This window comes from Ursus arctos, unplaced genomic scaffold (assembly GCF_023065955.2).
Source record: "Ursus arctos isolate Adak ecotype North America unplaced genomic scaffold, UrsArc2.0 scaffold_31, whole genome shotgun sequence".
Taxonomy (NCBI): domain Eukaryota; kingdom Metazoa; phylum Chordata; class Mammalia; order Carnivora; family Ursidae; genus Ursus; species Ursus arctos.
In genome coordinates, this window is record NW_026622997.1 from 33,124,584 (window position 1) to 33,140,171 (window position 15,588).

Sequence of the window (15,588 nt, forward strand, 5' to 3'; positions counted from 1 at the left end):
CTATCTCCCATCATACCACACTATGTGCTCAAAAGTATTCAAAGCACTTTCCAGTAACTTACCTTACCAGCTTTGCTCAGCACTGTGAGGTTGGCAGGGAAGGCTTTATGGTCTTACTACTGAAGAGTAGGAAACCGTTCCATTGAATAGCTATGGAGCCAATGCAGGAAGAGCTAGCATGTCAACCCAGGTGTGAACTTTAAGTTCAGTGATCTTTTCACCATGGCTCCTACATGCCATCATTTTGAATATGAGTCTCAGAAGGAGGAGACACTGCTCAGGTCATTCCCAGTCCATAAAGAATCTAGGGCAGCCCCACATGACCAGTGGTACCTGGATGTGGTGGTCAATAAGGGAGATGATGTATGTTTCTGTGACCCTCTCATTTAAATAAACATACATGCGCAAGCCCAGACTGTTTCTTCGCTGTCATATCTCATCTCATACCTCCTATAGGTACACACATTCATAAGCCCAGGAGGGGATTAGGAAGTTGGTAGCAGTGTTTAGGGGAGAAGATCCTAAAATAGAATAAAGGCTTGGAAAAGAAGCAGAGCTCAGACTAGGGCTGGGGCCAGGCCTGAGGCCTGAACTGGGAGCATCCCTGGAGCTGGACAGGGTGAAAGAGAGGGAAAGGAATGCAGGGTGACCCTGTGGACAGCAGTCACAGACAAGGCCTCGCATGGGAGTATAATTCGCAGCTGAACCTACTGTTGCTGGCTGGATAAGAAAGCAGCTAAAACTCACTTGGATCAGGCGTACAGGGTCTGCTAATACTCAGATAAAATTAGAGACCGAGGTTAATCAGGCAGCGTGCCTACCTTGTGTGTGGTTTGTTTTTACCTCTTTATTACTGGATGTCTTTCATGTAGGTTATTTTTATGCATTTTTAAAAAAGATTTTATTTATTTACTTGACAGACAGAGAGACAGCCAGTGAGAGAAGGAACACAAGCAGGGGGAGGGGGAGAAGAAGAAGCAGGCTCCCAGTGGAGGAGCCTGATGTGGGGCTCGATCCCAGAACGCTGGGATCACGCCCTGAGCCGAAGGCAGACGCTCAACAACTGCGCCACCCAGGTGCCCCTATTTTTATGCATTTTTGCACATCAGCTGCAGCTAAAAGGCCCTTTAGTATTTTTTTAAAATGAACACAAATACCTGTTGATAACTGACTGAAATAACTTCTTGTGCACGTTCAAAGTCTGCAAATGCAATGAAAATGTCAAATCTTTTACAAGAAGCTTGACAGATAAAATGAGAAACAAGACCCAAGAAATGCTGGGGAGACCTGAGGTCTAAGCCACCCAGCCTGTACCTGGAGGCAGCTCCCAAGGGCTGCTGGCACTTGGGGCACCCCAAACACACTGCCTCCTAGAGCCAAAAAGTATTCCATCCTGAACACGTATCAATACTTGCTTCCAAATTTGGGAACATTTGTTAAGTGGAGCCTAAAGCAGTAGATCTGGCTTTTAAATAAAAAGAAGTTACATTTAAATCAATCTCTGCTCTTCATAAGCTAAATACCGTTTGTCAGTTTTCAGCCACCATTTGAGTGCCGCCCACACACCAGCCACAAATTCTGGGCCCTGGTGAGGCTGTGGTCAGCCCAGTGTCCGGTCAGTCAGCTAAAGATAACTAGCTAACTTATTGGCTCAGAACTAAAACAGAAAGAGCACAGCAGAGTAGTCCAAAAAAATAGATTTAAAAAAAAATTTCATGTTAAGGGATGGTGTAAAAAAGACCATGCTTTTCGATAAACTGAAATATTCCCCAAAATAGTAACTGTATCTAGCTAAAAACAAAGTGTTTCTTTTATAGCAACTGTGTTTTTCACTGTTCACTACATTCTGTGTGTGGGAGGGACCTCTCCTAAATGGCAAGAGTCAGTGTGAACTGGAAGCAGGGCTGGGGGCTAGGTGATGTGGCTAGCGGAAGGCACTGAAGTGTCCCCCCTCCCTCTTTCGAGGCCGCAAGGGGTCGGTTTCCAATCGCTTTGGAAAGGATACTGATTTCATTATCCCTCTGCTGTAGAATGTCTCGGAGCTTTTGGTATTCTTCCTTTAATGGTTCTTGGCAGTCTTGATCTTTGATTTCAGAGGAGACTGTGCTTTTTCCATGAATCTTCTTATCATTCAATAGTTTCTGTAAGATGAAATAAGAGCTTAGAGCCCCTACCTCTCTTCCAAATCTCTTAGTTTCTTGGACTCTATTTGCCTTCGACAGTTCCTTGCACTGGCGTGCCTGTCCTTCCTTCCTTCCCTCTCTCTGCAATGCAGCTGCCTTCCCCTGTCCCTGTTGTCTCTCCCCTCCCCTTCCTCATCCTGTTCTCTGCTATCACCTCTCTCCTTCCCTAAACTCAGAAATTCCTACTTAAGGGATAAAGAAAGGGGGGGGGGGGTAATCAGAAGGGGGAATGAACCATGAGAGACTATGGACTCTGGGAAACAAACTGAGGGTTTCGGGGGGGGGGGATGGGGGACTGGGATAGACCAGTGATGGGTAGTAAGGAGGGCACGTATTGCATGGTGCACTGGGTGTTATACGCAACTAATGAATCATCGAACTTTACATCAAAAACCAGGGATGTACTGTATGGTGACTAACATAATATAATAAAAAAATATTATTATAAAAAAAAAAGAAATTCCTACTTAAGAATTATCTCCTCTTGAGCTTCTTTCTCTTTCTCCTTAACCCCATACTACTTGATTCACACTTTTAAAAATATCACTTATCATGTGTTATACTTATACTGCACATATATGTCTTCTTCATGACTTACTTATTCAATTTTGCTTTCCCAATGCCTGTCCCATAGCAGACTCACAATTAATGTTTATTATCGTAGTGAAGAATGCCAAACTACAAGTGAGGTAGAAATAAAAGTTAATGATACTCCCACTGTGTCATCATGAAAGGTAAAACATGAGGCAGAGAGAAACTGAGGGTTTATATGGATAAATCTAAACTGCTGGGGAAAAACGTGGGACACAATTTTCTTGATATATGTTGAAAACAAATGGTTTTTGAACATGGAATTATTCTGTATACCAGAGTTAGAGATTCCTGGCAAAAGAATTACAAGTCCATGGTCTGAGCTTATTCACTGGCAGGTAAGAGACAATCTCTGAAGAAATTCTGGAATAATTCCAGTCTTGTTCGAAGATCATACCATTCTGCAGATGTGAAGCTGGTTCCTAATCTTTTAAGAGCTAGTCAACTAGGCAAACTTTACTGCAGTTTCAACATGGCAGACAATGGCTTCTACTAGAGGAAATGCTGAAATTTACCTTTAAATGGTGGAAACAGTGATGAATTTTACGCATATCAGTGCCAACCTCTAGTCTACTCTCTGGATCTTGGTCTTCCAAAAAGGATGTTATTAGTTTTTCCAGCCTAAAAATACATAATGTATGAGAAGCAACTATGAGCTAGAAACTTTAGAAATTCTAATGGCATTACTTGGTTAGTTAACACTCAAAGTACAGGGTATTTTCCCACTTCTTTACGGACTATAGTTAACTGATTTAACTAAAAATAAAGGGGAAATAAACATATTAACAAAGTGAAATCTGAAATGATGCAATTATTTGACTACTTTCTGATAAATTTTCATACACAGCTTTCAACTGAAGAATCATTATTTCTACAAAACATGCATTCTGGCCAAGCTGAATTTCCATGCCTCTATGCCTAGCTGCCACAATGCCAGAGAAAGCAATGAAAAGTTTTCTTTTTATTAGTTTCATTAAAGATTCATCCCACTCCACCTCAGTTGGGACCTCAGCGATGCTCCACAACCCTGCTAATCACCCCTGACTTATTTTTTTTTAAGTTTTAACTGAAATTCCAGTTAGTTAAATACTGTGTAATATTAGTTTCAGGTGTACAATATAGTGATTCCACATTTCCATACATCACCAGGTGCTCATCAGGACACGTGCCTTCCTTAATCACCATCACCTGTTTCACCCATCCCCCCACCCACCTCTCCTCTGGTAACCATCAGTTTGTTCTCTATAGTGAAGAGTCCATTTCGGGGCGCCTGGGTGGCACAGCGGTTAAGCGTCTGCCTTCGGCTCAGGGCGTGATCCCGGCGTTATGGGATCGAGCCTCACATCAGGCTCCTCTGCTATGAGCCTTCTTCTTCCCCCTGCTTGTGTTTCCTCTCTCACTGGCTGTCTCTATCTCTGCCAAATAAATAAATAAAATCTTTTTTTTTAAAAAAAAAGAGTCCATTTCTTGGGGCGCCTGGGTGGCTCAATCGTTAGGTGTCTGCCTTCGGCTCGGGTCATGATCCCAGGGTCCTGGGATCGAGCCCCGCATCAGGCTCCCTGCTCGGTGAGAAGCCTGCTCTCCCTCTCCCACTCCCCCTGCTTGTGTTTCCTCTCTCGCTGTCTCTGTCAAATAAATAAATAAAATCTTAAAAAAAAAAGAGTCTGTTTCTTGACTTGCCTCTATTTCCCCCCTTTGTTCATTTGTTTTGTTTCTTAAATTCCACATATGAGTGAAATCATATGGTATTTGTCTTTCCTTGACTGACTTACTTCACTTAGCATTATACTCTCTAGTTCCATCCATGTCATTCCAAATGGCAAGATTTCATTCTTTTTTAGGGCTGAAAAATATTCCATTGCATATATGTATTTACCACATGTTCTTTATCCATTCCTCAACTGATGGACACTTGGGCTGTTTCCATAATTTGACTACTGTAGATAGTGCTGCTATAAACATTGGGGCGGACAGCAACATGCAAAAGAATAAAACTGGACCACTTTCTTACACCATGCACAAAAATAAATTCAAAATGGATTAAAGACCTAAATGTGGGACCTGAAACCATAAAAATCCTAGAGGAGAACACAGACAGTAATCTCTTTGATGTTGGCCATAGCAACTTCTTTCTAGATATGTCTCCTGAGGCAAGGGAAACAAAAGCAAAAACAAACTATTGGGACTACATCAAAATAAAAAGCTTCTGCACAGCAAAGGAAAAAATCAACAAAACTAAAAGGCAAACTACAGGATGGGAGAAGATATTTGCAAATGGCATTTCTGATAAAGGGTTAGTATCCAAAATATATAAAGAACTTATAAACCTCAACACCCAAAAAACGAATAATCCAATTAAAAAATGGGCAGAAGACATGAATAGACATTTTTCCAAAGAAGACTTCCAGATGGCCAACAGACACGTGAAAAGATGTTCCACATCAGTGATCATCAGGGAAATACAAATCAAAACTGGAATGCGATATCACTGCACACCTGTCAGAACACAAGAAACAACAGGTGTTGGTGAGGGTGTGGAAAAAGTGGAGCCCTGGAGCAGTGCTGGTGGGAATGCAAACCGGGGCAGCTACTCTGGGAAAGAGTATGGAGGTTCCTCAAAAAGTTAAAAATACGAATACCCTATAATTCAGCAATTGCACTACTAGGTATTAACCCAAAGAACAGAAAAATACTAATCCTTGGTTGACTTATATTCTTCACAGTGGCTGTTCCAAGTCTTTCCACAGCCCCCAAGCCTACCACAACTTTCATCCTGTCAATATTGTAACTTCCCACTAGGCAGAGAAAGTCAAACCTGTTATAAATGGACTCTTCTGGTTTCCTCTTCCTTCGCCTCCCAGGGCAGCTCTGCCTCACCACTCAGGCCCCCTTCTTTCTTTTACATGTTTTGTGTACTATCCTTCCTCCTCCTCATGGCTGTCCTCTCACCCCTGGGCTCTTTTCAGGCTTCTATCAGGGTTAACTCCTATTCATCACCTCCTTTCTCTTATCTCATTGTCACCTCTCTATACGGACTCTTCCTCCTCTGCTTACAATGATGTTAAGGTTTATTCTACTCTGAAACAAAACAAAATAAAAAACGAAACACCTCCTCTTGGAGGGAGCATCCATCCACTCTATTCTGAAGTCTTAGTTTAGTTTATGCATTTGTATGCTTAGTACGGTCCCCGTGGCACTTCAGAACCAGAACACCACCTCAGCTCCCCCATTAGATTAGGAGCACCAGGAGGCAATGCTTGGTCTTACTCATCTTTGTGCTCCCCTCCCCCACCCTGTATCTAAAGCAGTGCACACATTAACTTCTCAGTACAAATGTGTTCTTTAGTTAATGGATTCATTTCCATGGAAATTATTCTCCTCTATGTTGAGATGGAATTCTTGAAAAGGAAGGCATAAGGACAGTGATCAGTATCTAAGACGCTAAGTATCATAATAAAGGAGCAGCATATCTTTCTCACATTATTATCTTTCTTAAAGTTTTTATTATTTATTTGAGAGAGAGAGCGAGAGCATGAGTGGAGGGGAGGGGAGCGGCAGGCAGAGGGAGAGGGAGAAGCAGACTCCCCACTGAGCAGGAACCCAATGCAGGCGCAATCCCAGGACTCTGGGATCAAGGCAGATGCTTAACCAACTGAGCCACCCAGGTGCCCCAACTTTCTCACATTATTATGAAAATATTTGCATACTTTCAGCATCTTTTTTCACCTGTACACATTTCCTTTCCACTGTTACTATCAGCCCAAACTAGATGTAACGATTTCCATCTATAGCAGCTTTGGACTTCATTTTTATCTCTTCCTATAATCTGTGACATGTGACAGCTGATATTTACAAGTGTGAGACAATTTATATTGTAATTTTTAAGGAGTTTCTTCAGGTGGAGGAATACTTGTCATTTGCACTATTAGCTCATTGATTCCATGTTTCTTTGTAGAATGGGGCTTCAAGCCACCAGACACACAGAGAGATTCATTTCTGATACAAAGATTTTTTATGGCTTTTCATAAAAATATTATAAAAATACATGTTTATGAGAAGAATTCCAAACAATACAGATATGAATAAATTAAAAAGTAAACATGACTCTCTGTCCACCTCTCCCCTACACCATGCCACTGTTCATATCTCCTCTATTCACTCTCAATAGCTTGGGAGATCCACTGCTAACAGTTGAAATATGTTCATCTAGCTTTTAACCAAGACACCTATATCCTTATGTTTATAGGTTTTATGTTTGTCTTTACAAAATTGAGAGATCACATTCTGAATAGTATTCTCACCATTATTTTTCTGAACAATTTATCACAGATCTTCCATGTCATTTAATTTTATTTTTAATGCATTAATATATTTCATTATTTTGTATTTCATTTTAATAGCCATATAATATTCCAAACATGGGTGTATTGATTCTCTCATGATGAACATTGAGGCGACATATTCATAGTTGCTACTTTCCTCAGTAACCCATGAGGAGGACTGGATCTACAATTCCCATTTAATGAGGCTTCAAAAAATAGTAATGTTTAGCTACTTGTATTTTCCCTGAGTACTTTTCCCAGAAATTCTGGAACTCTTAGAATCCCTATTAGTTCTAGGATAGACCCATTCTTTGGAGTAAAAACATTTTGTGGTTTTCAGTGTCCATAATATTTTCAACAGACACTATTAGGTTAGAAGCTATGATTAATTAATGTTTCCTTCTTGCTTTTTCTTTAGAAGACGATTTCTTCTGTATAGTTTGATCAGAAAGCATATATTCTAGGAAATATCCAATGAGGGAGGGCTGACGTGGAATCCTACTTCATAAGAAAGCATTATAAGATGCAAGCCTGCTGATTAGCTGAGGGAGCACGCACAGATCACTCAGTCCCACTGGGCTTTGGCTATGCCACCAAACTCTTGTCCTGGACAATAATAGTAGAGGATTACACAGAGGACCAGGAACTCCTGCCTAAATGAAAGAACCAGGTTGCTTTACCCTTTTTAGTACAAAACTACATCTGGTACAAAACTAAGAATAAAGATCAGGTCTTTTGACATGCAATTTTTTCTCAGTGCTTGAGAACACAGAGCCTCTTTAGATAAGAAAAATGCCTGGTCTTTCCTTCATACATTTGATTTATTGTAGAATTTATTTCTTTATCAACCAAGGACTTGATCTAACAATTAAAATGCAGAAAAATGCCTAATTCAAATGTTTCTGATGTACTCCTCTAGTAGTTAAGAGTGAACGATTGACCCCAAATTCCCTGCATTTTCCTATCTCCCAAAATAGTTCCCAAGTTCAAACCTAATCACTGCTCCCACTGAGGGGATGCCAGAACCCTGCTGGATAGTGAAGAACTGTTTGCAGCAAAGGCTCTCTAAGGAGGTCAAATGAGTACAATAAAGTCTGTTCTTTAGGAAAAGCCCAAGTAAACAAACAAGCAAAAAACAAAAACAAAAACAAAAACCACACTACTTTCTCTTTACTTTCACTAGGAGAGAAGAAGGAACATAAAAGAATTCTAGGGGAATTCTAGTAAAAATCAATGTACTAGATGTACTAGAACCATTCAGTTCTAGTTTATATGAACAGGAAAGATCACAGATAATCTACCTGTCTGAACACATAACCTGGCTGACGGTAGGTGACTGGTTGAATGTCTGATAACTACGCCTATCTCCACCACCTTGACTACTAGAGATGCTTCTGATGGCCTGGAGCCTGGTCCAGCAACTCTACCATATTAGATATTTGATACCTGAACACATAATAAGAATCGACCATAATTCCTAACACATGCTTTACCCCCTTGAGACCACTTTAGTCCTCTCTTTCTGTTCCCAATATTTCATGCCAAAAAATGAAGTTTTGTCTGCAGCCACATTTTGGTGGAAATTTAGATTAAATAGTGTGAATAAAAAGGCAGAGCAAGTTAATTATCATTAACAGTAGCTAATATTACTTGAGCAAGTATTAAATGCTAGATACTATTCTGTACTGTTTAAATACATCATTTCCTTAATTTTCACAACAACTAGATGAGATAAGTACTATTATTATCCTCTTATTGTAGGTGAAGGAACTAAGGTACAAAGAGGTTGAATATCTTGCCCAAGGTCACACAGCTAACAAATGGCAGAGGGGGCATTCAAACTCAGGCAGGCTGACTTCAGAATCCAAGTTTTAAACACTATACTTACCATACTATCGCAAAATTACTAAATTTATTTAAATACCATGATGGGCAATGCATTTCTAAAGGAAAATAAGATACCTATGAAAAATCTTTGAGGAGGTACACAGATGAACAGATAAGCAAGAAATAACCGAGCAGCAGTTGCTTAGATAGTAACAAGGTCACTGACCAGCATAGTATTTTATAAAAGCAAAAGAAGTTGAGAAAGAATCAGAATGTCTCACATTAGCAAATTAGTTACATAAATCATGGCATAATTATGTACATAGTAAGCAACTATTTTAAAAAATGGTGAGGGGTGCCTGAGTGGCTCAGTCGGTTAAGCGTCTGATTCTTGATTTTGGCTCAGGTCATGATCTCAGGGTCCTGGGATCAAGCCCTGTGTCTGGCTCCACACTCAGCACGGAGTCTGCTTGAGATTCTCTTTCTCTCCCTCTCTTTCTGCCCCTCACCCTGCTCTCTCACTCTCTTTCTCTCAAATAAATAAATGAATCTTAAAAAATAATGGTGAAAATGTATATTTATTGACATTAAAAATATTTACACTATATTATGATAGGTAAACAATCAATCCCTTTACAGGGATTCTGCAAGTATACCCTATAACACACCCAAAAGACAGAAGATAAGAAATAAAAAAAGAGAGAAGGAAGGAAGGAAGGAAGGAAGGAAGGAAGGAAGGAAGGCAGGCAAGCAGGCAGGCAATCCTGAGACTTCTACCCAGTTGTTTTTGGCTCAAGACCATTTAGTATCTCCCTGTGAAGAGAGACCAGTGATCCAAACTAAACTGGCTCTTCTGCAGTATTCATAAACTGCAGATTATGCTACATTTAACTGTTTATTAAATTAAAATCATTGTTTATACATTGAGTGTGATTATGACATTCTCGTTATTCTGAACTAATCTTTGTTTAAAAATCTTATGAACATGTTCCCATCAGCATTAGCTTCTAAAAATGGGTTAGAAACAATATGTCTATGGTGCTGTTTGTGGGAAAGCTGGGAGAAAAGAGGAATGGGGCATTACTAAGAGCATACCTAACCTGGAGCATGGAGACCCCGGCTGGTTCTTAACGATAGGGAGTGTGTCCTGGGGAGGGGGAGGGGATCGTGCCTTTCTAAAGGGGGTACAAACATAGCAGAAGTGTCCTACAGCATAGTATTTATTCCAGGGAATTTATAAAAGTGAGGCTGGGGAGTCCACAGCAATGGGACCTTGTCCTCTAATATTGAGCTGGAAAGAGTGAGGTGAATAAAATATATTCCCGTTGGTGGGTCAGGGCTGTTTTGTGGTTAGAACCATGGAAATGCCTAGTATCTCTGAGCTGATGGCTCTTATGTCATCTGGTTTCTCACCGGTTCTAGGGGAGAAGTAGGCAGCATATTCCAAAAAACTAGGAAGGAGTTCTGATATAAAAACCTAACTGATATTAATTATGCCAAAAATCATCAAAATCTGCCTGACCTCTACTGATCTTTGGCCGATGCTGACAAACTATGGTTACATATTAACATGAGCAAAGATCTCAAAAGGAGCTTGAAAATAGTGATAAAGATAGAAGGAGAAATTTGATTACTCTTAACTTCTAGGAACATAAAAACTAAATAGGAAGGATGGGAGAATAGTTGCACAATTTAAAAAAATGATCATGGTAGGTAAGAAATGTGGCTGAACTATCAGGTTGAAGGATCTCAACTATGAACTGATTGATCAACCTCTGTTGTCACAAATTGCTCATTTGTAAAATGTGCCAAATAATATCATCTCTAAACTCTTTGAGCTCTATGAAGTAAGATATTGCAAGGAACAAAGAGAGGATATTTATTGTCTGGCCCACTGGTGCCATGAGATTCAAAGTGTGAGCAGTAAGCCAACCTCAAGTCATCATCTGGGAGCCTCTTAGAAAAGCAGATTCACAGGTCCCATCCCAGACCCACTGGATCAGAACTCAGGCCCCACACCAGACCTGCTGAAGATCCACTTCAACAACATTCCTGGGTCAACTCTGTGCACGTTAGGATTTAAGAAGCACTACAAGGCAATCTATTGCTGAATGCTGAGTCAAGAATATACACACATCTTGTCAGCCCTGGAAACCAAGCAAATAAATAACTTGAAATGTTAAATGAGAGAGTAACTAACTCCCTTGATGGTCAACTATGAAATGGCCACTGTGCTAGTTACTTCACATCTTTTTTTCTTATTTGAGTGGAAAAAGGATTAAAGAGAATCTCATAGTCTGGTTCTCTTTATAACTGCCTTTCCCCCAATTATTTTATTATTACTTTTATTGAACATCCATTACATGTCAGGCACTCTCATATGCATTTTGCACCTATAAATTATTTTCCCTCTTTCATAAATGAGGACAGGAAAGCTCAGAAGTTAACTTGCATATTGTTACAAACTTAGAAAATTGAAATGCAGGGATTTAAAAACAGGTCTTTTGAATCGGAAACCCCCCTCTTTCCACACATATCACAAAGCCTCTTTTTCAACTCAGAAAAATGCCTTGCACTTGCCATAATCTCTGGTATACTAAATTGGTATTTTCAATTCAAAACTTTCTGCAGATTTTTAAAATTTTTATTTTATAAAAAGTAAAGATGCAAATAAGGTCAACTTTGTATCTGGCATCTCAAAGATAAGAATTTTTAACAGGATGCAACAGTGGGGGTTCTTGAGACCCAATGATGGGGGGCAAAGGAAGGCCTTATTTTGACCTTCCTAACATGACAGGCCTCTTTTATGGGGTGTCACCCTCTAAAACATACAGTGTTGGGATAGCATGTAATTTACAAAAGGAAAGTTCAGATAAGAACAACAAATTCACCATTTATGATTAACTATAATCCACAGGACACGAAAAACTGAAGGCTGAAAGTGTGCCAGTAGGACCATGACCAAAGGAAACTATACAAATATTTTTCAGGGTCATTAGTTTCATGTTTGTTTTTTTGTTAGATTTTGCTGAAAGCAGCATTCCCAATTGGCTTAAAGGTGGTTACTTCAAGATTTTTTTCTTTTAGAATTCTCTGGCCTGTGACAAGTATTAGATACATTATACACGCCCCCCCCCCCCCGCCGGCTCTAATCAGTAAGTGAAAAACATGGACCTTCATGTGCAAGGAATTGAGTTCAATGTCAGCCACTTTGTTGGAATGAGCTCTTTTTAATAACAGTAGGGGGCCAGAAAATTAATGGTTTCTGTGTTGCAGAGGAAATTCCTATGCAGAGCTTACCTTCAAGATTTGTCTTGGTAAGGAATACTTCCTTAACTTCCATAAAAGCATTTATCTGGCACCTCAAATGCAGAGTTGCACAACTGCTTGACCCTTTCTATGTTTTGAAATGACAACTGTGAAAAACCCACGTCAAAAACCAGACTGGTTTGCCTCTTTAATGGTGAAAGTATAGCCTATTTATAGGAAAATGCATTTGTGGCCACGTACTTCAGTTTATGGAATTTTCAAAAACTGCTTTGAAATAATTTTTAAATAAACTAAAACAACTTTGAAGATACTAACTGTGATTGGATTTTTGATTTTTTTTGTTGTTGCTTTTTGTTTCCCCCCCCCCCCCCCCAGGACTTCAGTATTTTTTTTTTCAAAAGACATATTTTAACAATTTTGTTTTGTTTTGTTTTAAATAGGCTCTGCACCCAGTGCAGGGCTTGAACTCATGACCCTCAGATAAGACCTGAGCTGAGATCAAGAGTCCAACACTTAATTGACTGAGCCACCCAGGTGCCCGTCAAAAGACATATTTTAGAAGCTCTTTTGTAATGCAATGATTAAGGCTTTTGAAAAGTTACAGAAATTGATTATGATTTTGTCAATCCAGATATTCACATACCCAATTTAATGGCATATATTTCTTGATATGATCAACATTTCAACTTCAAGACATAGAAAGGTTCAGTGGTTTAGAACAAATGAGATAATGCTAAGTGAAATAAGTCAAGCAGAGAAAGACAATTATCACATGGTTTCACTCATTTATGGAACATAAGAAGAAGGAAGATCAGTAGGAGAAGAAAGGGAAGAAGAAAGGGGGGTAGAGAGAAGGGGGAATGAAGCATGAGAGACTATGGACTCTGGGAAACAAACTGAGGGCTTCAGAGGGGAGGGGGTTGGGGGAATGGGATAGACTGGTGATGGGTAGTAAGGAGGGCATGTATTGCTTGGTGCACTGGGTGTTATACGCAACTAATGAATCATCGAACTTTACATCAGAAACCAGGGATGTACTGTATGGTGACTAACATAATATAATAAAAAAATATTATTATAAAAAAATAAGATGGTACTCATCAAATGTAGGGATTCCAAAATAATTCTAATTAATTCTAAAATTCTTCAACCTGACTGGATATACATTTAGTCTCTAAACATACAATGCCCCAGGGGATACCTTTAATTGAGAACCTTTTTCTAATAATGATACATACTTCTATTCCAGTCTTTGCTTTCATAGAAATCAGATTCTAGTAGAGGAAGACAGCAAATAAATACCCAAATACATAATATGTGTGTGATTTTTGCTTTGGAAAAGTATAAAGCAGGGTAAGGAATATAGGGTATGTGTGTAATGGGGGCGTTATGACATGTCATGATGACTGATGTGTAATATAAAAGTAACAAAATTCAATTCATAAAATGTGTCAGGTTATCATCTGAATTATTCACTCTTAAACACCTGATAATGTGAAAATGGAAGACAATTTATTTTCCACTTTGGTTTTCTTCATAGGTTTAATTCTTGAGATTATAAACTTTTCATTTAAAAAAAAAGAACAAATGTAAATAAGAAATGAAAATAACATAAACTAATCAATCCACAGGTGTTAATAACTACCTCTTTAAATTCTAATGTATCTTATGAACCCTTTGCTTTAGGCAAACACCATCTTATTTGTGAACCAAATGAGAAATGTTTATGTCTAAAGTTTCATGTTATCTACAAATATAATTTCATACAAGACAGAATTATAGAAAAGGAGTTCAGAGACTTGGAGCAAAGGGTGGATAAACACTCACTTACGCCTTTAAATTAATGAACAGTCAGGAGAGTCTGGATGGGAAACTTGAACCATGGAGCGAGCCATATAGCGATGGTTAAGCCCAGCCCGTTTCCAAAGTCCCTAGTCCTCCAAATTTCCCGGCAAATTTTTGTTCCATGGGTAGGTTCCAGTTTTATCCCTCTTAATTATGTCTTTCTCTTCTTCCTTTCTCTCCTCCTCATCCTCTTCTTGCCCCACCTTCCTATCCCTGTTCTCCATCTCCCCTCCTGCCACTCTCCCCTCTCTCTCCTTCTCTCTTGCCTCAGTCCCCACACTTGATCTCCACAGTCCTCAGTGTTCTGCTCAGAGGGGCTCTCTTGGTAGCTTCTTTTTAAGATTTTATTTATTTATTCGACAGAGACAGAGACAGCCAGCGAGAGAGGGAACACAAGCAGGGGGAGTGGGAGAGGAAGAAGCAGGCTCACAGCGGAGGAGCCTGATGTGGGGCTCGATCCCAGAACGCTGGGATCACGCCCTGAGCCGAAGGCAGACGCTTTAACCGCTGTGCCACCCAGGCGCCCCTCTCTTGGTAGCTTCTGCACATTCTAATCCAATTTGCCTTTCCCCCCTTGCCTTAGGTATCTGTCTCTCTACTCCGGGTTTCACTTCTGTCTCAGCTCCCCCAGCCTCTGCCACAAGGGTAGGAAACCTTTTCTAGCTTGCTTCTATTCACTGTCATTGCTGCCTTCCTGAATGTGACTTGTCTTTTATATTTTCCTGCCTCCAGCTATGCTGCTCACTAACTAGCCTCTCTGCCCCCATCCTATCATACCACCATTCTCTTTCCTATAAGTCAATTTATTATTTATTATGGATTCATGTAAATGAGTATTAATTTAAAAGGGAACTAAGAGGGCAAGAACACACTGGGAGGCTTCTATGCTCCTGAGTGGGAAGATGCACGACTGTACTCTCTCCCTAAATTAATCAATAAAAGTTAAAGTAAATACAATAAAAATCCCAATGCATCTTTTTTCTAGAAACACATACACACACACACCCCATAAAATTTTGTATACGTTTTTGGGGGTAAAGTGTCCCCACATCCTGCCAAATCTATACATGGATTCCAAAGGCCAAAGATGTACATAAATATTGATATGAGAAGATGTCACAATCAAATTAAAACACAGGTTAAAAAACAGTATATAAAGTGTGAACTCATTTTCTGGGGGGGTGGGCAGCAAAGCAAGGTTTATTGAGTGATAGCAAAGTGATAGTACAAAGCTCCCATAGAGGGAGAGGACCCCAGGGGGTTGCCATGAGCTCGTTTTTATTAAAATACACATTTATATGTATTCATTGAAAATGTTGAAGGATTACAACCAAATACTAACAGTTGTTATCTCTGAGTGGCACAATTTCCAGTGATTTCTATCTTCTTTTTGTTTATCTGCCCATTAGCACTTTTCCACAATGAACATGAATAGTTAGTTGGCATAATAATTATAAAACCCCTACATTCTCAAAGCAAAATTTAAAAAAACAGCAGATGAAATTCTAAATGTTAATTTATAGCATTTCACGTTGCTTTCCCTGAAGATG

The 15,588-nt window shown here is 39.5% G+C and overlaps 1 protein-coding gene across 7 annotated transcripts in view; it reads right to left on the bottom strand.

Annotated features, from left to right (window-relative positions):
- KIF6 (kinesin family member 6) overlaps positions 1–15,588 on the bottom strand; it is a 423,767-nt gene that overhangs the window by 222,892 nt on the left and 185,287 nt on the right. For all 7 annotated transcript variants that reach the window (XM_044378327.3, XM_026482835.4, XM_057304795.1 and 4 more), the window contains 2 exons: positions 3,290–3,395; positions 2,006–2,141 (listed from right to left, as the gene is read on the bottom strand). In XM_044378327.3, the coding sequence (XP_044234262.2) occupies positions 2,006–2,141; positions 3,290–3,395 (242 nt within the window). The remainder of the gene's footprint in view (positions 1–2,005; positions 2,142–3,289; positions 3,396–15,588) is intronic.